This window comes from Glycine max, chromosome 10 (genome assembly GCF_000004515.6).
Source record: "Glycine max cultivar Williams 82 chromosome 10, Glycine_max_v4.0, whole genome shotgun sequence".
NCBI lineage: Eukaryota > Viridiplantae > Streptophyta > Magnoliopsida > Fabales > Fabaceae > Glycine > Glycine max.
This window is the reverse complement of record NC_038246.2, coordinates 45,424,986-45,452,350: the sequence shown is the minus strand read 5'-3', so window position 1 is coordinate 45,452,350 and position 27,365 is coordinate 45,424,986. Positions and strand designations below refer to the sequence as shown.

General features: G+C 32.1%; 5 protein-coding genes across 5 annotated transcripts; 4 read left to right on the top strand and 1 right to left on the bottom strand.

Annotated features, from left to right (window-relative positions):
• Window positions 1–735: 735 nt before the first annotated feature.
• LOC100804126 (peroxidase 12) lies at window positions 736–3,394 on the top strand. The gene is made up of 3 exons (XM_003536365.4): window positions 736–1,032; window positions 1,479–1,664; window positions 2,577–3,394. The coding sequence occupies exons 1-3, from the start codon at window positions 769–771 to the stop codon at window positions 3,183–3,185; spliced, it is 1,059 nt and encodes a 352-aa protein (XP_003536413.1). The 5' UTR covers window positions 736–768; the 3' UTR covers window positions 3,186–3,394.
• Window positions 3,395–7,429: 4,035 nt separating this feature from the next.
• Window positions 7,430–10,370, top strand: LOC121172976 (peroxidase 12). The gene is made up of 3 exons (XM_041006223.1): window positions 7,430–7,458; window positions 9,464–9,698; window positions 10,143–10,370. The coding sequence occupies exons 1-3, from the start codon at window positions 7,430–7,432 to the stop codon at window positions 10,368–10,370; spliced, it is 492 nt and encodes a 163-aa protein (XP_040862157.1).
• On the top strand, window positions 9,402–11,279 carry LOC100777390 (peroxidase 12). The gene is made up of 3 exons (XM_003535516.3): window positions 9,402–9,698; window positions 10,143–10,337; window positions 10,477–11,279. The coding sequence occupies exon 3, from the start codon at window positions 10,717–10,719 to the stop codon at window positions 11,095–11,097; it is 381 nt and encodes a 126-aa protein (XP_003535564.3). The 5' UTR covers window positions 9,402–9,698; window positions 10,143–10,337; window positions 10,477–10,716; the 3' UTR covers window positions 11,098–11,279.
• A 7,081-nt stretch (window positions 11,280–18,360) lies between these two features.
• Window positions 18,361–19,076, top strand: LOC100527753 (uncharacterized). The gene has a single exon (NM_001364722.1). The coding sequence runs from the start codon at window positions 18,506–18,508 to the stop codon at window positions 18,764–18,766; it is 261 nt and encodes an 86-aa protein (NP_001351651.1). The 5' UTR covers window positions 18,361–18,505; the 3' UTR covers window positions 18,767–19,076.
• Window positions 19,077–20,891: 1,815 nt separating this feature from the next.
• LOC100776854 (probable serine/threonine-protein kinase At1g54610) lies at window positions 20,892–26,193 on the bottom strand. The gene is made up of 7 exons (XM_006589425.4): window positions 25,164–26,193; window positions 24,144–24,428; window positions 23,742–24,059; window positions 23,347–23,568; window positions 22,777–22,871; window positions 21,947–22,046; window positions 20,892–21,448 (listed from the first exon to the last, which is right to left on the bottom strand). The coding sequence occupies exons 1-7, from the start codon at window positions 25,608–25,610 to the stop codon at window positions 21,104–21,106; spliced, it is 1,812 nt and encodes a 603-aa protein (XP_006589488.1). The 5' UTR covers window positions 25,611–26,193; the 3' UTR covers window positions 20,892–21,103.
• Between the last annotated feature and the right edge of the window lie 1,172 nt (window positions 26,194–27,365).

Genomic DNA, 27,365 nt, shown 5'->3' with positions numbered 1-27,365 from the left:
CTTTAAAATTAGTTAATTCAATATGATGTAAATTTCTTTGGGCTTAATTCCTGGGCCAGGGCCGAGGAGGCTTGCCTAAACCAAATTTATTTTTCATTAAAAGTAGTTAATTCAATATTATTATGTTTGGATCATTGATTTATTAAGCTGGTGCTTACACATGTATCATGCATGATTATTTAACACGAACTTAAATTACAAATATTCAAAAGTGTCGTTTGTTTAATTTTTAGTTTTTTTTTCAGTCACATATTATCTCATTGTTTTGTTTCTCTTTAATTTCTCTTTTCTCTTGTAAAAAGCGCTGCTAATGTTTTTGACAAATGAAAAAGCAATTTTTCTTATTATTAAAAAAATATTATATATACATTGATATAATTCGTAGAGAACTAGCATGCACAAAGTTTTATGAGCTTTTTTTAAAATTGATTTTGGCCGGAAATAGATCCTCGATCTTTAGTTTTTTCTCCTTACAGATATTGTGTTACTGTTTATTCATGTAAACTATTTGTTCTCGTATATATATATTGTTTAAATTCTTATACTTTTTATTTATTTAATATGTCATGTTGTGTCTATCTGATTTGAATGCTCAGGATTCAAGTGCATGAAACAAAGTGGGAGGCACATGTGTCGCTCTCTGATTTGCTGGGAAACAGACTTTATAGTAAAAATAATAATAAAATGTGGAACGCCACCACAAGGCTCCTTGTTCTATAAATAATAATCGTGGATGCTACTAATTCCAAGTATCACTTAAGCAAAACAATGATGGCTGGTGTTAGTGGCAGTAGCACTACTCCCTTATTGTGCTCTTTGTTCTTTATTTCTTCCTTACTTTTTGCTTCCTGCACCCATGCCTCCTCCCAGGCACCTCCTCCAATTGTGGATGGACTTTCATGGGATTTCTATAGGACGAGCTGTCCCATGCTTGAAGGGATAGTGAGCAAGCATCTCCAGAAGGTGTTCAAGAAGGACAATGGTCAAGCTCCTGCCTTACTCAGGATCTTCTTCCATGACTGCTTTGTTCAGGTAATATATAATACATGCATGGTGATTGACAAATAATTTTATCCCTTAAATATGCATGTGCTCTGGAGTTCGATTACAAGGTTCATGTGTGCATGAAAACACATATTTTAATAAATCAGATTAATTTTTTAAATAAATCTAAGTATACATGTGGAAGGAGTAGTCCTTGACTCTTGGCTAAACAATACCCTAATTCATCAAAAACAATATACTTAACTACTATCTTTAGTGGCAACTAATGTTGATGAAGTAATATAGTTGTCGGTCTCTCTTATTCTGATATCCTAAATGGTTTGACAAAGATTTATCATGTGATCTTTATAACTGTGGTGGTGTACCATGAGTCGTGTTAAAAATGTACTTATTTTCATAAAAATATATTCATAGATATAAACAGTTCTTTTAAGGAGTATAAATAATGTTTATTTTAATGTTGATAAATAAAGGGTTGCGATGGGTCGATATTGTTGGATGGAAGTCCAAATGAAAAGGATCAACCGGCAAACATAGGGATAAGGCCAGAGGCTTTGCAGACCATTGAAAATCTTCGATCTCTTGTTCACAAGCAGTGTGGAAGGGTCGTCTCTTGCGCTGACCTCGTTGTTCTAGCCGCACGCGATGCTGTTTCTCTGGTAATTTATTTCATCCATGCATCCTCTCTTATATTCAGATTCTCTACAAGAATATCAATCAGTTAATTTGTGCCCTTCCTTTCTTTTCATCTCAAAAGTAAATAGTCAGAAAAATCATATCAAACCTATGTGCATGTTTGGTATTCGATCAGTAAACCTTGTTATGCACGAATCTTGAGATTAAATCAATGATATATAAAACGCATCTTACAAAAAAAAAGAGTGGACTGTAGAGATTCATTTTGTTGTCCATTTGCAACCGAAATCCAAACATTTACTCTATATACTTGAAAAAAAAAAAACACATAGTTAACTCCTATAGTAATATAGAAAATGCAATTAGAACGAAGGTACGTTGGATGATTGATATTTTAAATAATTGTTTTTATTTATTTTTACTTATTTTTCATCACTTTTTCCGTACATATTTTAAAATATTCTAAAAGAAACCCAATTTTTCCTCGTTTTAATTGTGGAAAAAAAAATCCCGTTTGACCAAGTCTTCTTCTAAAGGATAATTTTTGCCATACATCACTTTAAACACCTAAAAAGGGGTGGTAATTATCCTTTAGTAGTACCACTGTCACAACACTTTTTCTTTTTGATTGGTTGGCAAAAAAAAATCACAACACTTTAACAATAAAATATTATTCATATAAATCATCACTCTCCAAACTCCCCATATTTCTACGATCACCATGACTATACTTGAAATAAAGCCATGAATATTTAACACAAAGCAAGTATAGCAATTAAAAAATGAATAACTTTTTTCCCCATAAATACACTTTACATGTATAATAAATTAAAAAAGTTGAACCAGTAGTATTTATTTAATGCAACACGCATTAGCCAATAGCCATTAGCATTGTCTTACTATGACTTGTTTTTTTCTTCTTTGACTATGAGTAGTCAGGGGGGCCAATATTTCCCGTGCCACTGGGAAGAAAAGATGGTCTAACTTTCAGCATAGACGGCACAGGAAACCTTCCGGGACCGTCTTCCCGAACCGGCCAGCTCCTCGACAGATTTGCCGGCAGAAACTTCGACGCCACCGACGTGGTCGCGCTCTCCGGCGCTCACACCTTCGGACGGGCCCACTGCGCCACATTCTTCAGCCGCATCAACCAGACGGACCCACCCATCGACCCTACCTTGAACAACAACCTCATCAAAACTTGTCCCTCTTCCCAGTCCCCCAACACGGCCGTGCTTGACGTGAGAACCCCCAACGTGTTCGACAACAAGTACTACGTTAACCTCGCCAACCGACAGGGTCTGTTTACCTCGGACCAGGACCTGTTCGGTGATGCCCGGACTAAGGGAATAGTTAACTCCTTTGCTGAAAACCAGAAACTGTTCTTTGAAAAGTTTTCAAATGCTGTTGTTAAGTTGAGTCAGTTGGATGTGTTGACCGGGAAACAAGGACAGATTCGCGCCAAATGCTCCGTCCCCAACAAGAAGAAGGTGGTCACCTCTGTGGTGGAAGAAGAGGGAGTGGATTTAAGCGCTCAGATGTGAGATTAATTAAGGAATGTTTGTTTGTTAATAAATTAATGACCATGTTTCGTAGTAGACTAGTAATGTGATGTACGTCAGTTACATAAAAGGAGTTTCTCCCGTGTTACTACCTGCATTCCTGCAATCCTTAATTTCTATGTTTAGAATGTTTTTTATGACATGTTATTGTGTTCAAGGACAGTTTTATAAAATGAGCCCCTCTTGGTTAAGGGTTTGGATTGTCTCCACCTATTGGATTTTTCAATAAGAGAGAAAGATACAATCAATGTGTGAGACCCAATCCTAGGTTAGCTAGCTTGCATGACCATTGGTTTTTAAGTAAATTGCACTTGTATCTAGTGTTTTTTTTTTCAAATTACACTCGATACTCTTTTTATACAATATTTTAAACTAATGTCAATTAAAATATGTTAACAGATAAAATTGTACTAACATCTTTATTAAATACTCAATAATAGATTATTAATTGATCTTGTAAATGGATCTTTCTTAAGACAATATTAGTTTTTCCTTTAATATTTGACTTTTATTTCATTATTGTTAACATTTGAAAAAGATGTAGCTCTTGATTGAGACCTTATATCAAACATCTAGTCATCAAAAATAAATATTTTAAAGAAAGGAGTTAAAAACATAAATGCATGAGTAAAATATTAAAATTTGTAGCAAATGACTGTATTTAATCATTAGATATTGTTGGAAACACATCCAATAAAAATGCAGTAACAAAACGGCCCAACACGCACAAAAAAATTGAACTAAAAAAAGGAGGAAGAAGAAGTGTGAATGTATGTATACATAATTTTGATGATGCCAAAGAAGAATCAAACAAGACTACTACATTTTCTTCAAGAATAATACAAGATTGACAAGGCTACTACATTTGCTTCAAGATTAATACAATATTGCTTCAACAAACAAAGTTTTGCTTCAAGATTTCTTCAAGATCAAGCATTGCCTTAAAACAAAGGGTTTCAAAGTCATGCAAGACTCTGGTAATTGATTACCAGAAGGGAAGTTTGGAAAATAGCTGTTAAAGAGGATTTTGAATTTGAATTTTGAATCTGTAATCGATTACCAGATGTGTGTAATCAATTACCAGCAACGAAACTCTTAAAATTCAAATTCAAAAGTTTTGATCCTTTAAAATATAACTGTGTAATCGATTACTAGAAACCTGTAATCGATTACCAGTGAAGAAATTCAGAAAAAGCTTTTTGAAAAGACATATCTCTTCAAACCATTTTGAAAAGGCACGAAGGACCTATATATATGTGTGTGTCTGACTTCAAAAAGTAATGAGAAAGATTCCAAGAAAACTTCATTGTCAAATGCTCTCTCAACAACTCTTGGACAAACACTTATAAATTTATTAAGAGTTCATGGAACTTCATTGTATTATCTTTCTCTTAAAAGAGAGAATTCTTCTTCTTCTTCTTCTCAATCAAAGAGATTGATTAAGGGACTGATGATCTCTTAAGTTATAAGGATTCTTGAACACAAGAGATAGGTTGTCCCTGTGTGGTTCAGACTTTGTAAAAGGATTTTACAAAGAAAAAGGAAAATCTCAAATGGGTTGCTTGAGGACTGGACGTAGGTACCAAGGTGTGGCCAAACCAGTATAAAACTGAGTTTGCATTCTCTCTTCCCTGATCTCATTTATTTTATTGCAATCAATTTTGTCTTGCATGATTAAAGAACATTATTAAATTGATTGCTGCTTCTTCTTCTGCATTTTGAGTCTATCATTTAGAAGGGGGTTAAAAGTTTGTTAGTGGAAAATTAATTCACCCCTTCTTAAGTTATTGAGGCCACTTGGTCCAACAAGAAGAAGGAAGGGTGTTAACACATGTGTACCAACAAGGTGTGTTTATGTCCAATAAAAAGTTGGATTCCTGTTCAACTAGAGAAAAAAAAAAGAAGAAGAAAAAGTGTTAAAATATTTTCAGGTTAAAAATTGTGTCATGTCTTTTATGGAGCTAAGAGGAAAAAGATGAGGGTATTTTAGACATAAATTTTCATTAAAATTCATGTGATCAACATGTGTCTACTTTTTGTTAAATTATTAAATGATGTTTAGGAGAGAGGTGGTCTCGGTGTAATATGAATTAAATAATTAAGGAGTTTTTTGTAAAGTGCAAAAGAAGAGGGTCTCAGGTGCAATTTTTTAAAAAAATACAGGGGTGTGAGTGTGAGGAAGAAGATGAAGGTATTTTAGACATAAAATTTCATTAAAAGTCATGTGACTAACATGTATCTATTTTTTGTTAAATTATTAAAAGGTGTTTAGGAAATAGGGGGTCCGGATGTAATGTGAGCTAAACAATTAAGATTTTTTTTGTAAGATGCAAAAATGAGGAGTGTTAGGTGTAATTTGAAAAAAACACAGAGAGTGCGAGCGTAATTTACTCTAAATTTTTTCATTTCTACTACTCTCACATCTAGGTATGGCAAATAACCTTCTATCGGTGAATATACCCCCAAACCTACCCCAATTTTGTCAAAGAATATCCATTTTGATGGATATGGGTACAGTTACATATATTACCCGACCTGTTTAAGCGAAAAATGTGATGGGTGTCAAATTATACCTATATATGTATCCGTCACAATTATATTTTTTTTATAATTTTTTTGTCACAACATATATATACACAATATACATTAAAGATTTTATTGTTATAATTTTTGAAAATATAAATCAATTAGCTTAATAGTTAAATAATTAAAAATAAACTTAAAAATATACATTTAACTAAAAAATATAATTGAATTCTTAATTTTTTAACTTACATTTCTTTATTATTCATTATATTTATATATTATGTGAATTAAAATATAATTAAAAAATTAATATATAATTTATTTAAAATATATAAGGAAAGTAAAATTATAAAAATGAGTATCCTTACTCACATCCCATTCGATGATCTCTCATTGAGTTTAATACAATTACTTAACTTATCAAATTCAATGACACAAACTTGCATCCAATTATCTCAACCCATGCCTTGAAGTCCAACAACATTTCCATTTCCTTTCTCATATTAAATGTCAATACTTTTTATCAAACAAAAGTCACAAACTTCAATTACCTAAGTCAAGTGTAGTTAATCTCTTTCTTTTCTTTTTTAAAAAAGTCTTGTGTAATTAGCAATAATCAGCGGACACTGGTGTACACTAGACTTTTTTATAAAAAAGAAAGAGATTAAGGATATAGCCTGTTGACTAAGGAGCCTGGGTAATTTGTAACGCGACCCTAATAATGCTGGGCCGATATTCAAGCTAACGTTGTCGTGGTCTGTGGGTTATAGCCTGTTGTCATGGTTGAGTCTTTATCATCTTTTGCTTTCTGTCACTATAAAAAAATAAAATAAAATTAGTGATGAAGTAATTCATATATAATATTATATAAATTAGTGATGAAGTAATTCATATATAATTGTGTATATTGAAATCATATTGTATTTTGTCCTTTTGATAATGGCCAATGTTTTTTTTATTTGACTTTTTTTTACATGGAATATGTATCTTGGCAGATAAAAAAAAACTTCGGTATTATAAAAAGACTTATATTATTTATATAACACATTTTGATAACTATTTTTATCACATAGTTTATGTTATTCAATATTATTTATTTTTCTGTTTTATTTCTCTTATTATTGTATAATTTTTTGGTCCAATTTTATTGTATGAAAGTAATTTCTCGTAGAGAAATGAATTAGAACATGTTTGATTTTTTGTTAATTTGCAGCACTTCAAACCCAATTTGAAAAATAAATCCAGTTTTATCACATATTTTATTATTCTTAAAAGTATATTTACATATTTATATTTTACCTGAAACTAAATCTTTATAAAAACAAGACCAAAATTTCTTTTACGTACAAATTCAATTTACAAAATAAAACTACTCCAAAATTAAGTTTCTTAACTTTAACCTAAATATATAATAGACTTACTTCAATATTCCTAACATATATCTTAAGTGCTGTGCTGGTCTATTACGCTGATCTGATAGAAGGAAAAAGAAAAAGTGAAAGACAATATAAGGTAGAGGTGGGACGGATTTAGAAAAAGATAAGAGTCAGTATGCTTTTGTTGGCTGAGATTTTCAAAAGTTTGAAAAATCCTGCACGTTGGTTTTAGAAGTTCAGTGGATGGAAGGACAACGTGTCGGAAAATTAAAATTATACATAACCTGATACGACTCCGATTGATCATTGTACAGATCATTCATAATGGCCAGAAAAGCTTTCATAAACAATATGTATGATTCTTCCATAGTTCAAACAGAGGATATGGATACTAAAATTGTACCATATCATTTTATTTTATTTTTACAAATAATAAATGATGTTACCAATGAATAAAAGCAAACCATTTTTAACTTTTAATTAACAGATCAAACGTTAACTTTCATAATCGATTTGTGAATTTCAAAAAATATTTGTGCTTATGCATGACCGACCAACAATTTTTATGATTTATGTTGGTAGATAATTCATGCTACTAATACGATATGAATATATATATATACATATATATATATATACCTCACCTCTGGTTAATAATAGATTAACATGAATAACTACCAAAATCTAATAAATGTTAAGAAATGATTGGAGAGTACTGACTGTCAATGTTGACGATAAAATAAGTTCAATATTGCTTTAAAATAAATGAACCGTAGAATCAGCTTAATAATGAGAGATTAGGTAGTATACTTGAAGTGATATGTTCAAATCTTAGTATAAACATTATTCAAGGGAAAAAAGGTGCGAATTAATCCGATCATTAATGAGTGGTTTATCTTTTAAATTCGATACCTAAAAAGAAAAAGGTTATATAATTATTAAATTCAACAAAAAACTAATAATCTTTAATCAGAATTATTAAATTTTATTAAAGTCTTTAATAGTTAATAATTTATAATTATCTTTATAATTCTATTAGTTACAATTATCCGTTAATCATCTATGAAGTATACCAAAATAATCAAATTGTAAAGCTCAAAAGACTAAAAGGTTACAATTAAAAATAAAAAAGATCAAAATCATAAATTTAGATAAAAATTATGAATTTAGAAAATTAGAAGAATAAAAAAGTAATTTAGCCATAATAGTAATATTGAAGAATGAAGAGTTTAAACTTTAAAGAAATTTGCATGAATTAAGTTCAAATTTCCCGCATCACCGTGGCATAGAGAAAATTCTTATGTCTATGGTGGCAAAAAACAAAGAGGATTAAGCAGGCATCAAAATTGAACTGAACTTATTCCAGTTTCCACGTTACTGAAATACAGCAGCCACCTCTGTCCTCTGCCCCTCTTAACAGTAGTATTATTAAAATTCAAGATGTTGCCGCCCACTTGCATTAATTAAAAGCAGTAACCTAATTACCCTCGTACTCAACACGTGACCTTCTCCTTATCTTGACACATTGGGTTTTATTCAATGACAATGACCTACCTACATCAAATCCAATTCATAAACTTTAATGCTCCTTCAACCACCTACCATTGTCATTCATGTCTAATTATTTATTTTCCGCAGCCTGCACCAGAGATGTACTTGAACCTACCACACACGGCTGCTTATAATTCTCTTAACAATAATGCATGTTAATTTCCCCAACTCAATTTATATTAGGCTAGATTACTTTCTTGTTTCCTAATTTTTTCAATTTATGATTTTTATTTTTCTAATTATAATATTTAGTTGCTTTAATTTTAAAATTTGACAATTTTTATTAATTGATAATTGTAATTAATAAAGCTATAAATTTAATTATAAATTAATTTAAAACTATTAACTATTAAAAAAAATAATAAAATCTATGAGTTATTATATTAAAAACTTTAATAATTTTGATTAAAGATTATTAATTTTTAATTAAATTTTTAATAATTATTTATTTATAATTAATTTAATAATTCTATTAATTATAATTATTAGTTAATAATTTATTAAGAAGATCAGAATCCTAAATTTATAAAATTAGGACGATGAAATATTATAATTAAAAATAAGAAGAATAAAAAATATTGAATTCAAAAAATTAAGAGAAATTTTTTTAATTTAACCTTTATATTATTAAACACGCTAAACTACTAAAAACATTAACGAATATATTCACTTGATCCAATATAATATTCTGATTCACTAGTCCAGGTTGAAAGGCACTCCTTATCTTTAAATACTAGAGATGCCTAGGTACATCTAAATTCATTACCTTTTCCACTTTGATATCATCCTGGCTTCTATTTCTTGTAGGAGTGCTATTTTCAGCTTTCTTCTCATCTGCATCTTTCTTTCTGTTTACAATATCAAAGTGTGTGAGGCACAAGCCAAGCCTCCCACAGCGAAGGGGCTATCATATAACTTCTACGACAAAAGCTGTCCTAAGCTTAAATCTATCGTTAGATCAGAGCTCAAAAAGGTCTTCAACAAGGACATTGCTCAAGCTGCTGGCTTGCTTCGCCTTCACTTCCATGACTGCTTTGTTCAGGTAATAATAATTAACTAAATAGCCAAGCTAGGAGCTCGATCACTCTTATCAGTAAAAACATCTATATAATATACAATTAATTATTACAATTTTTTTCTACTACCCAAACTTGATACTTATGCTTATAATTAACTTGGGTAGTTTACAGAATGAGCAGCAGTAGCGAATAACAAACACTCGTAAGACTTCTAGTACTCATGCACAATAGCATCACTAAACATTTTTTTAAAGTACGAAAAGTTAACAAAGCAATCATTATATAAATGATGATCAAGCAAATCAAATTGAATCTGTCTCTTAATTATCATTAGGCCAAATTAGAACACAATTATTGAAAACATAATACAAATATTAATTTGGAGTAACAAATATTCTGACATATGCATTGATGACTATGGCTGGTAATTAATTAACGTGGATGGATAAAAAAATTGAAACATGTAGGGTTGTGATGGGTCAGTGTTATTGGATGGATCAGCAAGTGGGCCGGGTGAGAAAGAAGCACCACCAAACTTGACTTTGAGACCTGAGGCCTTTAAGATAATCGAAAACCTTCGTGGTCTTTTAGAGAAGAGCTGTGGAAGAGTGGTCTCCTGCTCCGACATCACTGCCCTCACTGCACGAGATGCTGTTTTCCTTGTAAGTACAAATAATTATTTGGTTATAGGTTAAAATTTTGTAGAAACTTTTTGACAGTGAATTGATTCAGTTATGGTTATAAGGAACTTGTGAAGTATCTTACATAATTAAAAACAATTAAAGAATTTGATAAAAACAGTCAGGAGGACCAGACTATGAGATTCCTTTGGGAAGGAGAGACGGGCTAACCTTTGCCACAAGACAAGTGACATTGGACAACCTTCCACCACCTTCAAGCAACGCCTCAACCATCCTAAGCTCCCTCGCCACCAAAAACCTCGACCCAACCGATGTCGTAGCCCTCTCAGGTGGCCACACCATAGGCATCAGCCACTGCGGTTCCTTCACCAACAGGCTCTACCCCACCCAAGACCCCGTCATGGACAAGACCTTCGGCAACAACCTCAGACGCACGTGCCCCGCCGCCAACACCGACAACACCACCGTTCTTGACATCCGATCCCCCAACACCTTCGACAACAAGTACTACGTTGACCTCATGAACCGCCAGGGCCTCTTCACCTCCGACCAAGACCTTTACACTAATACGAGGACTAAGGGCATTGTCACCGACTTTGCCGTTAACCAGAGCCTCTTCTTTGACAAGTTTGTGTTCGCTATGCTCAAGATGGGTCAGCTTAATGTGCTCACGGGGAATCAAGGGGAGATTCGTGCCAATTGCTCCGTTAGAAATGCCAATAACAAGTCCCTCTTGACTTCTGTGGTGCAAGACGTGGTCGAAACTTTGATAGAAATGTAATGTACGTAACTGGGTCGATAGTGTATGTGTGTTGTATATGTTGTGGTCATGAATAATTGATAAGCCCTTGTTTCTTGTTCCTAGAGGTCTTTTTTGGTGATAAGGAACCATTGTGTAATGGCCCTAGCTAGTTGTACTTCTGCAGTAATGGAAAAATATGAATGAGAGCTTCTCATTTGCAACTATACTGTCACAAACTTTGGAAAAATTAATTAGTAAGCTTAATGTCGTATTTAAATTCTTGTTAAATATGTCAATAGAAGTTTAGAATGATAAATTTGGTAAAAATAAAATAGTTAGTCCTTAATATCTGAACTTGTTGATTTGAATAGACAACATCTTAATTAGGATACCAATTTTGGGTACTGTGTATGTTTTCTACATAATTTCCTCATAGCCGACCTTCTCCAAACATGAATTATTTAAGGGTATTAAAGAGTTGATCTGAGCTTATATATGGAAATAGGCCATGACCTTTTTTATGCACTTTTAATTTATTTCATTAAACTTAAGTTATTAAATTAAGCTCTTTAATTTTTATTTATTTCAAATAGGCTTTACCTTCAAACTTATATGTTTTTTTATCGGTACAGATCAACTTAAATATCAAAAAAATTTCAACTTATTCATACTAACCGACTTAACTATGCTCCCTTAGTATATCCTCAAGAAATAAGTACAAAAGCCTTAATTCTCTCTATATTTTCGTGGCAAGATTGAGCATGCAATTAACTCGAAGGGCTATATTACAAATAGTATGCTGCCATATTGGGCTGGTGTATCCATTGAGACCAAATCTTCCTTACCATCACACATAAATTTTCCCTCTTATTATATTTTTCTTTTTTACATTAGCAGGATCATCGCGGTCCATATGATTGGCATGAAACCCATTTATGGGTCGGTTCCATATATATATATATATATATATATATGTGTGTGTGTGTGTGTATGGCATGATAACATGCATGTAACTGAAAAAAAGTACATAGAAGTATATTTTTTTATCAGAAAATTACGGTAATTAAGATAAAAGTTACTATCCCATTCTATGACATGGATCAAGAAATAACGAAAGGAAACACTGTTTAAAAACTTCTTATTAATTTAAGAAAACCGATCAACATAATAGTGTATTTACTAGTTATTGCACCTACCATTTCTCACGCACATCCACAAATAGAAATGACTTTTTTTTTTAAATAAAAAAAATGGTTAAAATTAGTCCGTACTTTTTTTATAAAATAATTTGAGCCTATGTCTTTCGGCTATACTTTTCGAATTTGGAATCTCTCAATTACTTCTCCTTTTATTGTTTTTGGTTAAGGCCAAAGGTCCAAATTAAACCGAAAATATGCTAGAAAGAAACGTAACAGATACATGCCAATACTGTTGACCAAAAAAAAAAAAAAACAAAGCAAATACATGCCACAAAATAAACCGAAACTTAGGTACCGTTCTTCCGTTGATTGGAAAGAAAAAGAAAAAAAATACAATAAAATATAAAAGTGTGAATCATATCTTATTTTATGTTTATTTCTTCTTTTTTTTTATTTTCTTTTTCTTCAAGGTAATAGAGCCTTAACTAAAAAGGAAATGTGATATTATAATTAATAATTGACATAATTTGATAATAATTTATGTTTTTTAATTAAGTGATTCAAGATTAAAATTTTAGTTAATCTTAAATATGAAATAAATTATATTAAAAGAAAAATATTTATTCAATATATGTATCCTGTGTTTTTAATTTTTGACAAAAATTAATCATATTTTTAATGAAAAGTAGCGTAATATCATGATAAAAAAAAGTGGGACAATTTCAAAATAATTAAATAAAATAGAAGAAACTGCAAGATGATGAACAAAACGCAGAGGGAAGATTATAAGGGAGCGTGTGAACACGTGTTAATCCAAGAGTGCTGATTAGGACAGCCATTAATAGCAAGCCGAATTTGCTGCAAGGGAATCACTCTCAATCCAGTCTATGAATACCTTTCAGCCAAGCAAATTCCAGGGCAGTGAGAATACTCCAGAATTCAACAATATATAAGCACACTCGTAGACCCAACATTCCTTTGGAAACCACTCATCTCAATTACTTCTCTATCGGCACTTTTTTTTTTTTTTCCATCTTTATATCTCTCTAATTCTCTTTTCTCTCTTCATCATTTACCCAAAATGTTTTTTTCATGACCACGATGGACAAGTGATTTATCAAGTTTACGGTAGACAAATAAATAATTTCTGTTAGATTTATTAACTAAATATTGAATAACGAGGATTCATCACATGCGGCTTTTGTTACCATTTTTAAATTTTTACCCATTAAAATCATTTTGCACATTAGTCCTTATATTGTTCTCAGTTGCTCGATTAGAAGATTTTACTATGACAATAGTCATTAGTTACCTTATTTTTTGTTCTATTTCAAAGTTATATATTTCTTTAAAATAAACGCACTAATATTTAATTCTGAACAAACATATAATCAACAATACATAATAGTCTTGGACTTAATTTTTGGATCATTTTGAAGCAATCATTTGTGTGTTTATTTTACAATATTAAATATACGATTTATTGTGTGTATTATTTTTTTTATATCTTAATTACATTCTAATTTCTAACTGAGACAATTTGATTTTATATCACATATGAATTCATTTTTATTAGAGTGAACCATTACCCAATTAGGTACAAGGTAATTAATGCGAGTGCCCTCCATGTTTGGATGAGGAAGAACTAGTGTCCAAATTGGTGTGAAGGTAGAAATTATCTTGATTGGAAATTTAAGAAAGGAAAGTGATTGAAATAGAAGACAGGGAAACGTGCAAAGGCATATAGAAACAAAGAAGGGTGGGGTGCTTTGTGCTTAATGATACTGTAGTGAGAAGAGGGGACCTGGAGACACCCTAAGTGTACGGCTTCCACTCGCGAACCTCAGAACCACCTATGCCTTAAGCATCCACCAAAATGCACCATCCTAACTTTTAGATTCTAATTTCTCCACATAAAGGCTTATACTCTCACATGGGCCGGACCAAAGAAACTGAGGCAAGTAATAATTGAGAGATTTTTTTTCCAATAAATAATAGAGTAACATGTGAGGTATTTTAGTTAATATGTGTGACTTTTTTTTTTTTCTTTTAACAAAATTAATAACATATGTTGATCAGCCTAAAGTTTAGATTTTAATTGTTTTATCTTTGGGTCGGTCTTATACTTTCATGATAATTTTTTTATCGATAAATTTTAATTGTTAATTTTGTTAGTTTTTTATTAGTAAAAGATTAAATTAGTGACTTTTTTTTTCTTTTATTTTTTTAACCACTCAATCAATATTCTGCTAACTTAATTAAGGGTTTTGCTTTAAATACTAACAAGTGCATTATCGAGTCCTCTTTGACCCTTCGTATGTAATAATTGACTATAATATATGCTTTTTCTTTCTTCCTTTTTAAAAAATAGAAAAAATTATTAAGTAGCTTGAAATTATCATTATCATAATCCACATTAATCTTTATATAGCATGTATTTTTAAACAACTTTTTTTCTTTTAAAAAACAGCTGAAAATCTGATTCAGTGATTGAAAATTAAAATAAGAAGTTATCGAAGAGAAACTCCAATTCCTATATATAAAAAATTATACTGAAAGTACTTAAACAAAGTGCATATAAGTTTTTTTAATCAGTTTTTCATAATTTTAAAGATTAAAATGATCTATGCATACTATTTTAACTACTAATTTTATGTTTTACTCTTTTATTGAATATGCATGTTTCTTAAGAAAGATTCATCACACCAAGATGCTTGCACAAATTACTTTGCAATCCTCACAAGCATATTCTGTATGATCACATACTGTTAATGTTATATATAGCTTTTCCCCTTATGTAATGATCATAACAGTGTAAAGAAAAAAAAAAAAAAAAACTCTACTGTAAAAATATGATTGCAGTTTGCAGCATATTTACTCCACTCCATATGAAGAACAGTTTTGTGTCATGTGAAGTCTTTATCTGCATACTGGGACTAAAAGGGGAAAGTCTAACTTAATTTAACCTAAAAAGAAATAATTGCATATCATTATTGGATCAGAATAGGTAATTGAGTGATGGAATGTGGATCAATCATTGTTATAACTGGCATGAGTCATTGTATTTGAGGGATTTAAGTTAAAAAAATCAAAGTACTGCAAACTGAAATGCCAACGAATGCTTCTGGTATCAACATTATTATGATGCAGGCTTTGCTGTAAAAAACTTTAGATGAGACTGAGAGGACGCATTCACCCAACTTTAGTCAATGCAAATTGCAAAACCAGGTTAATTATTAGTTGTATGTTAATTTGCTTTCAGCATGAAAAAATATTCCTACTTCGGAGGAGTGTTCTTATTGTCTTCACTTGGATCGATGAATTAATTGTGGTCCGCAATAATAATTGGCATCGACCAGTATATTATACAATTTCAACTGTAAAGAAAATTACAAAATTATGATAAGCGCAAGATATTTTAGTTTATCATTACTCCTATCATTTAAGAAAAACTAAGAGATAAATATAAAATTAATATTTTTCATTGATTATCCTTACAAAGTACATACCCTATAATAGAGGTTTACAAAGAATATCAACCCCACAAGTAGTATTATCTAGTATTTTTAGGAAATATAAAATAAAACTAAACTATATAAAAAGATAATATTTAAATCTTGTAGACTATTTGGGATTTTCTAGCCCATTCCTATCAGATTATGTGATAGAAAAAGGTTCACGGAGTACTCATTTGAAATAAATAAAAAGGGAGAAAATCATGAGTTAGGAACAAAAATTTAATTAAGCTTGGTAAAAATATTGAAAATTGTAACACAAATGGGTTTACGAATTTTAAGTGTCATGTGATTCAGTTTTTTCACTTTTATTTTATTTTTCCCCTCACCTACTCATGATTTGTTACCCATGTCCTGAATTAATATTGTTCCCATCCAATGAGTGCTATGCCTTGTTCGTGAAGGATTTCATAAAAGTGATTGCTAATAGCTATCACTCCTCTTTCAGTTTAAATACAAATACTATAAAGTTTGTGAACGTACTATTCATGCTTCTTGGTTTTTCTTCTTCGTGACACACTCAACACAGTCTTCAACAGACAATGCTATTTTGTCAAAATGAAATTACACTCTTGAAGCCCTCCAATCATACGAATGACTATAACTTTAAGAAATGACTTAAGCTTCACTAATTATTGTAAAAATTTGCTCCGAAATATAATTATTTACCACAACAGATTATATCATTATTTGACATAATAATTGGAAAATAATACGTAATGGAAACGATTTGAATTGTTTAAAGTTAAAATTAATAATGTTTAAGTGGGTGTTTGGAAAAGATTAAAAAACGCGGATCCAAGCTTCTCTCTCCATGTTCGTAGTTTAAAATGCGTAGAAGCTAGATTAACCTCTCATTCTCGTGAATCGATTTTGTAGAAATGCGGAAGCAAACATGCTATAAGTCATCATATATTTTAGTATATAAATAGTTTAATTAAATCATAAAAGAAGCAAAACTAATGGACACGTTCGATTTGTAAATAATTTTTTAACTTTAAAGATTATGTAGTGTTCGTTGTTCTAAAAAAATATTTAATATTGACTATAGGCAACCTTAATATTTGCCAACAATAATAAAGAACAAAGTGCTTAGATGTAAAGTATTGGATTTTATCCCTAGTATATGAAGTGTAAAATCAGAGGCAGAGCATTTAGAATATTCAGTAGCATTGGCTAAGGGGGAACATAAACCTTCATGCGATCCACCAATTGAACCATGATGGTATTCAGAAATAAGCAAGGTCCCTTTTCAGCATATTTTTTGGTCGAGGCTTGCAAGGTTTTCTATTTTTGGATTCCAGACAACAAATTGATAAGATGCTTAATATTAAAGAATTCAGACTATATTGAGGCTCATTTTTTTTTCTTTACCATTAGCATATATTTTTTTGCATTCTTTTTCTTATTTTCAACTTGAGAAGATTCATGAAGATGCTGATCGCTATATGGACCAAATCGACCAAGTGATCCATTTGGATGCTATTAATATATTTTGTAGTCTATAGGAATAGGGAGAACCAAAGCTTTTATAGGCCAGTTGATTTGGTACTCATACCATAATACATGTGGGTCTACATGTATCCAAGTCTTTAATTCTCAGTTTCCTAACTTCTACAATCACCACAAGTCTACACTAATTAAGTCATACAGACACTCTGATTTCTCTTTTGTATTTACATAACATTATTAAATTGAATTTATTAATGAAAGTTAAGGTTTGAGCATGCAACTTGATATGTGATAGCACAACCATGCGACCCCCACAATTATTTGTGTAAAAAATTTATTAGGTTGGATAAGATTTAGTGGACAGTTTCGAATGAAACGGATTTATTCATGAAAAATTTGATCAGAAAATGTGGAGCACAGATGGTTTTGTCTCATTTGTGCAACAAATAATGATATTAATTTGGTCAATCATATATAAAAGATCATAAATTTTTTTTTCTAGAAAACAAATATTTTTTATTGGAGACAATCATGTTATAGTCATAGTCGAGTATGATTATTAAGAGCAACAAAGTTGTCCCTCCAAATATTTAACGTAACTGTATATTCAGAACTCGAATCTAGAACCTCTTGTTAAGTTAAAATAATCATACGTCAATTGATCCGCGTGTTTAATGGTATATTCAGTTATAATTGCATTAGATAATTTCTCACTTAAAACAAACGGCTGAAGATAATATTTTCAATCTTTGATCTGCATGAAAGAAAATCCATGGCCCCATACAGCACTAAGCCACTGATTTTGACATAAAGAGAGAGAGATGACTTCCATTTTCATTTCATTAGGAAATGGTTGGGAAATAAGATGTTCTGCACGACCAAACAGTATAAATGTGAATGTATCATAGCATGCAAATGGCAATTCAGCATTTGTTCAAAGGCACAGCCTAGTAGTGCCTTATCTCAGTATCAAAAACTAAATAAAAACAACCAACTTGGGTCCCCCCCACTATAAAGGGTGGCCATGAGAATTCATATTGTGTCATCACTAGTGTAGATGGTGGCATCTCCTATTTCTACAAAGTGTGTCCCACTTCCCACACTACCAATGACCCTCATGATTCTCAAAGCCCAAAAGGGCACTATCAAACACCACACATGGGGTGCCACCACACAGGATCATGATGTTGATGTTAGTAGCCCTTCCCTCTCTAAAAACCCTCAACCAGCTTGTGCCATTTTTGCTTATGTAATACAAATATTTCCTGTTTCATGCACTGAGAGATCGAAGAGAAGGTTTTTTTTTTCTTCTTTCTTTCTGAAACTTTAGTGGATTTGGTCATGGAGAAAAGCAAGTCATTCCCTGAATACTCCTGCTCCTACACTGAATTTGGCTTCAGTGAAAGGTCCAACTCATATAATTTTAATGGTCCAAACCAGAAGGGAAATGGGTTTTCTGCATCAAGTGATCCAGAAATCAAGAGAAAGAAGAGGATCAAGGCCTACAATGTATTGACAGTGGAGGGAAAACTTAAAACAAATGTCAGAAACAGCTTCAAGTGGATCAAGAACAAGTTCAGCGACATTCGCTACGGTGTGTGAACTAGGATCAACCATAAGAGTTGCTTGCCTTGGGGCTAGCATGTGTTGTTCAGTAATATCAACTTTAAAGGTAAGGCCTTTATAAAGGAAAATATTGCAGTGGTGTATTGTGAGGTAAGATGTTATGCATAAAAAAATGATGAGAGTACTAGCTGGGTTGGAATATGTATATGCTCTGCAAACAAGGGTTTCTTGGTTGGTTTTTGGTAAGAGGGAGAGCAGCAAACTAGCATGCTTTGTATCAAACATGCAAGAATTCAAAAATGTTTCTGAAAATTGTGATTAGTAATAAACTCTAATTCTTATGTTTATTTCGTTTCTCTTGGATATGTGTTCTGCTGTGTTCTTAACTTCTTTTATAATGATCTGAAATAGTAGAAATCTTAATATAGTTTTTTACTTTATAATTTTAACAATGAATCTTTCCTTTATATCATATTCTAGAAACTTGATATTTGAGGCCTAGCTATTTTATAATTGTTTATAGCTTTTCTGTTTGGCGAATTTTTTAGACCTGGCTAATACAGCTAATAAAGTAACTTCCAAACATTCGTTACTTCACATGATATAAGAGACAACTTTAGATTTATCATTCACTTTTCCCAAGACATTTACATAAATTCTTAATTCCTTGTCAAAAGGTTTGTTATGGTACTTTATGGGCTTCAATTTCTGTTGTTGACTTTTTTTTTTTCAAGATGCAGACAAGTCTAGCTTAAATCTGCCTAATTTAACTTCATATCCTACTGAAGTATTTTCAAGAAGCTAATCTAAAAATTTTCCTTTCATTCAAGCCAAACTTGCCTAAGAAACGAAGGTAAACATGCCCTGTTACAATTTGCAATTTGCATATTTGTTGTTGGAGTTTCAATATTCAATACACCACACATGGTTCTAAGAAACCCTGTAATTAAAGAAGAGTTGCATAGTTTCTCTCCATAATACAAATTTATGTGTGTCAGTCCAATATTCATTATGTTAACATTTATTTGTGCAAGTAATTATCTCTTTTTAATATAATCATCTATTTATTTCATATTAACAATTTTAACACTCCAACTCATTATTCAACAATTTATTTTTGAACAGTCCCAGGAAAGATACTCTAAAGCCAGTGATTAGCACTCAACGGTTCCTTACTCATTGTAGTCTATTTTCTCTGCATGTCTTAAAATCTGTGAATCCAAATTCAATGACTGAACTCTTTCAATCAATTGATCATGGAACAGAAAAGGACAAAGGATTAAAACAAACAAGTAGGAAGGATTATAGAGATTTAGACTAGGCTAACATGGAATGTGACACCTTAACCCACAATTCGTCATGTATGATGTGGACAACTAAAATTTCCTAGGCTTTATAATGATATGAATAAGCAAATAACTTACTTTAATTATTGATAGCACTGCGGAAAATGATCAATTACAAGTTCCAAAGCCAATTTTATGTCTCTAGCTCTACATTAATTGCTTTCTTCGTTCTTCCTAATTGACAATTTAGTGACTAATTGCGTGAAACTTTGACAACTTCCATTACAGATTGTATAAAAAAGCAAAAGCAAAAGATTGAACAATTTAGTGTAAGTTTCTTCCCAAAATAATTAAACAAAATATTAGATCTTTAATTCTTCCGTTGATGATTGTTTATTTTCTATGAAAATAATGCTAGGTACACATCACTTGCAGTTACATCAGTTCATACTTACAAACATCTTATTGTATTTAGTCCCACCTGAACATAAGCACTAAAATGCGTGTAGCAAGAAATATTATTTTTTCCCGTAATAATTTTATTATTTAAACAACAAATAGTTGACATTATATTTGACAATTTATACAATTATGTCTATCTTTCACTTACTTTCATCTTTTTCCTAACACACCTATAAAAAATGCTTTTCTAAAATTAAAGGGACAGCCACCATAGTTGTACAAAAATAATTTGCTGTCCCTATAGTTTTAGAAAAGTATTTTTGAGATGTGTGTATACGAAAAGATATGAAGTGAATGATAAATAAGAGATAATTGTATACAGTATCAATTGTGGTATCAATTATTCGATGCTCAAATCATGGAATTGAACCATGTGCATAAAATTATGCGTACGAAATGAATGTATAATTTTATCGTAAAGCTCATTTACAATCTAATCAAATAGATTTGGACAAGCATGCAACTTGAGCTGATGCTTATTGAACAGAAGAATCAAGATGTTAGGAGAATGGGTTGACAAATCAGACCACACCAAGAGTGCAAAGAATGTGTAGAGCTTTTCAGAATACATCAAATACTAAAATAAAAAACAACCATATTGGCCTTTACATATTCTCGTATTAGCCTAATCATCAATTTCCAAGAGTAAACGTTCCTCCCTTTTTAAGTATCTAAATTCTCTGGTGGAAGCTGACCTGAAAAAGTGGTCTGGTCTGTATTTGATATCATCTTTCTTGGTAGCATTTGGTTTTGACTTGGGTAATGGAGGAAGGTTCTTGATGTTTTTTTCACCACCATTAACATGGTGATGGGTTTTTGGAGATAGCTTTTGATCTAAAGCTCCAAATGGAGATAGAAAAAAAGGTGATTGGTCCTTAGCCCCTCCTGGGTTTACACTAGATGAGGTACTAGTGCTATCCGTGTCTTCAATTGGAACAAAAGTTTCAGGTTTCGCATTCCTTATCAATTCCTGAAATAATATGTGAATCCAATACATCAATGAAACATGCATACATGAAATTAGTTGTAATAGTAGCATTTACATAACCAAATGATAACAAAAAGAAAGCATGAATAAACATCAACCTATACATAGAACACAGTACAAGATCTGTAGTTTTAAATTATTGATGTATTTCTCTTTTTCTTTTTGGTATTGTTGTGTCCCTGAAGACATAGCACCAGCTTTATTTTATCATGTGGTCTACTGTGAACAATATTCCAACTGTAACGAGCATGCTTAACCTCAAAAGGCGTTCCAAGCAAACACTTTGTCTTGCATAATGAGAAACAAGTCAACACAACCACAGCTATTGGGAAACCAGATAGAAGGAAACGTAACAGGGAAGTCTTGGTTCTATTCAAGGTCGACAATTTTTTTTTTTTAATTTAACCGCATCAAGCATGAGAGTGGACTGTTTCAATTTGTCATTAGTCATAGGATGTCCTAAAGCACAAGCTTTAATACCTGTTTGGAAGATACAGTATGTTCTATTGGTCTCTTAGATGTTGAATTCTTACGACGCTCCAGATATGTACGAGAACGCCTGATTTTAGAGTTCATGTACCTGTAAATATTAGCAAAACAATAAGATATCTTCCCCAGTACTGAAATTAAGAATTTAAATCTTTCAGTCAGTTAATATTTTATATAATCATCACTCTAGAACAAATGTATCTGGATTAATTTTTCTATGCCACATGTTGAACAAAGTTCCATAGCATAAACATAAGTCAAAATCACCCAACCCAAGCACAAATACCAATATGGGGAATGAAACAAGTAACAACTTCTGTATGAACTGTGAATCAAGTTATCCATTTTGGGGGCAAGAGAAGGGTTATATGAAGTTACTCTCATCAGAATATGTTGCCTAAAATCTCCACTCTCTAGTACATCAGTAATAATAAAAAAAAAAGGATTTATAGAGTTACATGAATTTGACATTGTCTTGTATTCAACATCTGGCAAATTCAAATAGAACTACTTTATTGACGGCAACAGAGGTTAGAAAATGACTCTCATTATAAAAGACAAAAAAAATGGCATGGAATAGTTAATTCACAGAAGGATCCTTTAGTCAACTAGTTGCAACAACATACTGCTTCAATGAAACAATAGTCTGCTAAATTCTGAAAACAGAATAACCCATATGGCACAATTCTGAGATTCTGATTATGAAAATAAGAGATATACCATTCATCGCTATCATATATGCTACAAAAATAAGGATATGTATATGTGTAACAAGTTGACCGAAGCCATTCTCAAAACCTTAATAGCTAAAAACGACTTACTTGATCTGTTCATTGGCTTGAACAAGCTCATCATCCTCTCTGACGATAACAGGCAGACCAGAGAGGTCACATGCCAATGGGCTAGTAATGAAAAACTGCACGCAAAAGACACTTGTATGTGGGAAATTTGGTGTAATTTAGGCATGTAATTATTTCGTAGCTGTTCTTTAGGAATTGCATGCTGAACTTAATGTTATTCCACATGTTTGTGTGTGACTTTATATATCTATTAGTGCTCCAAGATCATGAGCCACTACTGAATCATCATATCATGAGAACATTAAATCTATACATTGTACTTCTCATCATGAAAATGATTAGTCAAATCAAAATGTATAAGGTTGTTAAACCATTAACACACAAGAACGAGAGCACACATGTGCATGTATAAGATATGTATTCTATTAATTGGCAACTGGAAATTGCAAATTCATAGCCAACAAATTGCAACTGGAAAAAAAATCAATCTTATAGAAAAGTATCGCTAGCTGTGTAGTTTAATGGTTCAGACTTCAGAGTCAGAATAACTTTAGTAAGGAGTAGCCATTGTTGTCTTTACTCTTTACTAACCTGATTTTTAAGAGCTTTAGATGCACTGCCACGGAATGCAGGATCCAAAGCAAGCAAAGTGCATAAAAGACCTAAAGAAGATGGAGGGAGATCCTTGAAGGTTTCTACAAGGCTAGGTCTATAAGATTTTGGAGGTCTAAAAGTTGTAGAAAGTTTCAATTTTCTCCAATACTCCTCTGATGGTGTGCCACATAGCCGGAAAATTTTATGAAGCTGCTCAACCTGGAAGCAGGGAAATTTCATAATTAGCAGATCAAGAAAATTTAAGTCAGTAAGATATGCAGATGGCTTAACACAAAATTATACAGAGCAGAAATAAATGACAGTACAAAAAGAAAGGAATTTCACAGATAGCCAAAAATAAAAGATAAAAAGCCGGCCATTATCTTCATCACCTCATTTCTGCCAGGCATGATTGGAATTCCTGTAAACATTTCTGCCAGGAGACATCCAGCACTCCATAGATCAACACCAACTCCATAATCTGTGTCACCTAACAATAACTCAGGAGCTCTGTACCATAGTGTCACAACCCGGCTTGTGAGAGGCCGGTGACGATCTGGACCATAAAAATTGGCAAGACCAAAATCTGCAATCTTAAGCATCCCATTTTTATCAATTAAAAGGTTTGACCCCTTTATGTCTCGATGCAGAATTCCCCTTTCATGGCAGTGCTGGAGACCTGAAAGCAATTGATGCATATAGCACTTGACCTACATTCACTTTTTAAGATCATTAAGGAGAATAAAGGGGTCCAAATGCTAAAATGACCAAAGCATCAAAGGGAATCTTTTAACCTGTGGTTCGGTTAGTCTCTCTTCAGGACGAGCAATAACTCTTGCCAAATCTGTTTGCATGAACTCAAAAACAAGGTATATACTGTACTGCATTCTTGAAGTGGCTAATCCTTTGAGTTTTAATACATTGGGGTGATCCAGTCTCTGTAGTATCATAATTTCTCTTGCCATAAACTTAATGCTTTCAGGCTCTGATGTATTGAATTTAACCTTCTTCAGGGCCACAATTTCTCCTGTTTCTCGATCCAGAGCTTTATAAACATTGCTGTAGGTTCCTTGTCCTACCTGCAAAACATAAATAACATAAGCTAACTAAATTAGCTTGCTCTCTCCTGCCATTATCAGTTAGGATAGCCCTTCAGTTTTGGTTGCCATAAATGATCTAAACATTTAACAAAACTTGCATGGTAGATTCTCAATAATTAGGAAAACATAACTTTTTTAATCTAGATAGAAATCAGTATCAAGATTACATGAATACTTGAAGTTTTCATAATATATCAAACATAGTACATACTATTAAGGTTATGATTAATAATGCTTTGAGTCGATCCTGCGCTGCACAAACAATAGAACCATCTGTTTCAACCTTACGTTGCAAACAATAATCGCCTGACCTATTCTCAATGCAAGGCTAGATAACTTTGGAACTCCTTCGATTCTAGCAGAGAAAAACCTAAGTTGCAGAACACTGATGTCACATCATGAAAAATGTCTGGAAGCAATTTTTCAAATACGATGTGGAACATTTATTGATGGACTAGAGCTAATGAACTACCTGAATTATGCACTGAATACAACAAGTAATTTTGTAAGAGAAATTTTATAAACACACAATTGTACTTAGAATTTGCCACAACCCAGATTAGTCATCAGCAAAGCTAGTGATCCTCTGTACTAACGTCATGGTGACCCAAAAAGAATTTTTCACAACTCTTTATCCTATTCCTATCCTAGCTTGCCTAATCCATATGATAATATAAAACTCATAAAGAAAAGGACTAAGAAACAAGGACAAACCTTATCAATCATTTTGTAGGATTCAGCACTCCTGGGAACCAAGCCAGCCAACACTTGTGTAGGAACATTATCAACCAACCACTTTGGCCAGCCATCAACCATCTCATCCTCAAAGCAACACTTGTTTTCCAACTTCTTATCATCACGACGTGTGACTCTCCTCCCCTCTCTACCAACCACCTTGCCCTTATTAAGATGAAGCCCTTCACCATTGGCAACACCAGACTCAATAAGTTTATTAGTTTGCTTTCTGGGTTGTTCTCTTCTCTGATGCTGATGCAGTCTTTCATACTCCTTATTAGGTTCATGATGTCTTTGACCGGTGGATCTTCTATGAGCAACAAAGTCGGTACTTGGGACATAGCCATTATCCAACTTCAATCTGTCTAGGGTCCTGTATTCGGGACTTTCTTCCAAATCCAATGACTTGGCCTGAACACAGCCCATAATAACGGGTGTTCAGTTTCTATGGACTATGGATGCAAAGAAAAGGAGGAGAAGATAGAAAGAGAGAAGGAATAATGGGAGAAGCCGACCATGGACGGCACATTTGGAGTGTTGCTGTGGGTACTCTCGCTCACAGTCACACGGGCAAAAACAATGGGAACTTTTCTTCTTTGGGTTTTCCGCAGAGAGAGAAAATGACTGCGCAGTGCTTGGGAGGGAGAGAGAGAGAGAGAGTTGTATGTGGAAAGCAAAGCGAAGAGTGAAACTTGAAAGTTGCAAGTGAGAAGATCAATGACAGACATATGGAGTGTGTCACAGAGACAGCAAGAGAGAGAGAGAGAGAGAGTGTGTGTGTTGGGCGCACGTGTCTGTCTCTGGCACAGATGTTAGATCTTTTATTCTTTTCTTGGGTCCCACAGCCGGCAATCTTCTCAGTATTCGGATACCCAACAAGATTCCGTATATCCATGCTTGCTAACATCATACTACATTTCTGTTTAAATTTCATGTAGTTTTGTACAGGTGTGTTTGGAAGGGGGGAAAAGTGAAAAAGATGGTTGACAAAAATAAGAAATAGGAAAAAATCGATTATTCAAGACGCATAATCAGTACTTGTAACAAGGATAAAGAAGAAATATACTGAAAAGTGAATTTGAAAATGAAGTAAATTGTCAGAAGCAACGATCCTATTTATAGATTTTCTCCCCCAAACGATTGCAAAATTCTCTATAAACCTATATAAACAGACTCTATGTAATTTCACTTAACTTGAACCCTTATATTTGAATTTGTGTTTTTATGACAAAATCTGACCAAATTTGATTTCAATTTTGAACTTCAAACTTTGATCATTTTATTAGCATTTCTTCGGCTAACTTTCATAACACAGTTTTCAAGAAATTGGTCAAAATATGAATGAGATATAACTTAGTTGGTTAACTCTTTCCTTCAAACCAAAAAAAAATCCAATCTAAATATATTTTTCAATGTTTAAGATTTTTTTTCTAAATGAACTCCAACTATCACACATGGGGGGTTGACAAAATAAAATAACATGATAATGTTTTGAATAATAACTTCATTGAATATCATTTAAAAAACAAAAGTATTTATTTCAAATTAAATGACTTTTTTCACTTCTTTCATCTACTATCCTCCTTTCACAACATCCAAATATAACATCAAAGTTGTTTGTGTTTTAGACATAATTTTTTTTTTATCTTACAAGAAATTAAGAATCAAACTCTGATATTTTAGAAGGTTTATAAATACTTACGCATCCTTCTTAATCAATTGAGATAAATTTCTTTAATGTTAATTTAGAGATAAATTGTTATAGCTTGAAAAAAAATATAAAATTACATTAGTAATTACTCATAACATACGACGTTTATGTTCATTTTTTTACTTGGCATTCTACCAAAGAAAGACATTATGAGAAATCAATTATATAGATAAAGGAAAGATTAAATTTTGTATAAATAATTAAAATATAAACAAAAAAAACAAGTAACTTTTAAAAGTGATTATGTAATTTTAAATCATTTTTAATTTTGAATTGATGGATAGATTATACAATAATATATTAATATTTTACTTTAATTATTACTACACATTATTCCATTTTGATCGAATGTGCCTTCTCAGTTGTTACTTGATACACCTCATGCAACCAGCATTCTAAAAGGTATGTGACCATTCAGAAAACCATGAAAATAGCAAGAGGTCGTCTTTCATCACCGCTGAACTGACAAA

What these genes read in the sequence shown, in the direction of transcription:
- LOC100804126 (XM_003536365.4), top strand. Translation starts at nt 769, where the DNA reads ATGATGGCTGGTGTTAGTGGCAGTAGCACTACTCCCTTATTGTGCTCT. An exon ending in TCCATGACTGCTTTGTTCAG is followed by an intron (nt 1,033 to 1,478) that starts GTAATATATAAT and finishes TGATAAATAAAG; the next exon opens with GGTTGCGATGGGTCGATATT. An exon ending in CACGCGATGCTGTTTCTCTG is followed by an intron (nt 1,665 to 2,576) that starts GTAATTTATTTC and finishes GACTATGAGTAG; the next exon opens with TCAGGGGGGCCAATATTTCC.
- LOC100527753 (NM_001364722.1), top strand. Translation starts at nt 18,506, where the DNA reads ATGGAGAAAAGCAAGTCATTCCCTGAATACTCCTGCTCCTACACTGAA.
- LOC100776854 (XM_006589425.4), bottom strand. Translation starts at nt 25,610, where the DNA reads ATGGGCTGTGTTCAGGCCAAGTCATTGGATTTGGAAGAAAGTCCCGAA. An exon ending in AGAGACTAACCGAACCACAG is followed by an intron (nt 24,060 to 24,143) that starts GTTAAAAGATTC and finishes AAGTGAATGTAG; the next exon opens with GTCAAGTGCTATATGCATCA. An exon ending in CAAGCCAATGAACAGATCAA is followed by an intron (nt 22,047 to 22,776) that starts GTAAGTCGTTTT and finishes TAATATTTACAG; the next exon opens with GTACATGAACTCTAAAATCA.
- LOC121172976 (XM_041006223.1), top strand. Translation starts at nt 7,430, where the DNA reads ATGGCCAGAAAAGCTTTCATAAACAATAT. An exon ending in AAAGCTTTCATAAACAATAT is followed by an intron (nt 7,459 to 9,463) that starts GTATGATTCTTC and finishes TATTTCTTGTAG; the next exon opens with GAGTGCTATTTTCAGCTTTC. An exon ending in TCCATGACTGCTTTGTTCAG is followed by an intron (nt 9,699 to 10,142) that starts GTAATAATAATT and finishes TGAAACATGTAG; the next exon opens with GGTTGTGATGGGTCAGTGTT.
- LOC100777390 (XM_003535516.3), top strand. Translation starts at nt 10,717, where the DNA reads ATGGACAAGACCTTCGGCAACAACCTCAGACGCACGTGCCCCGCCGCC.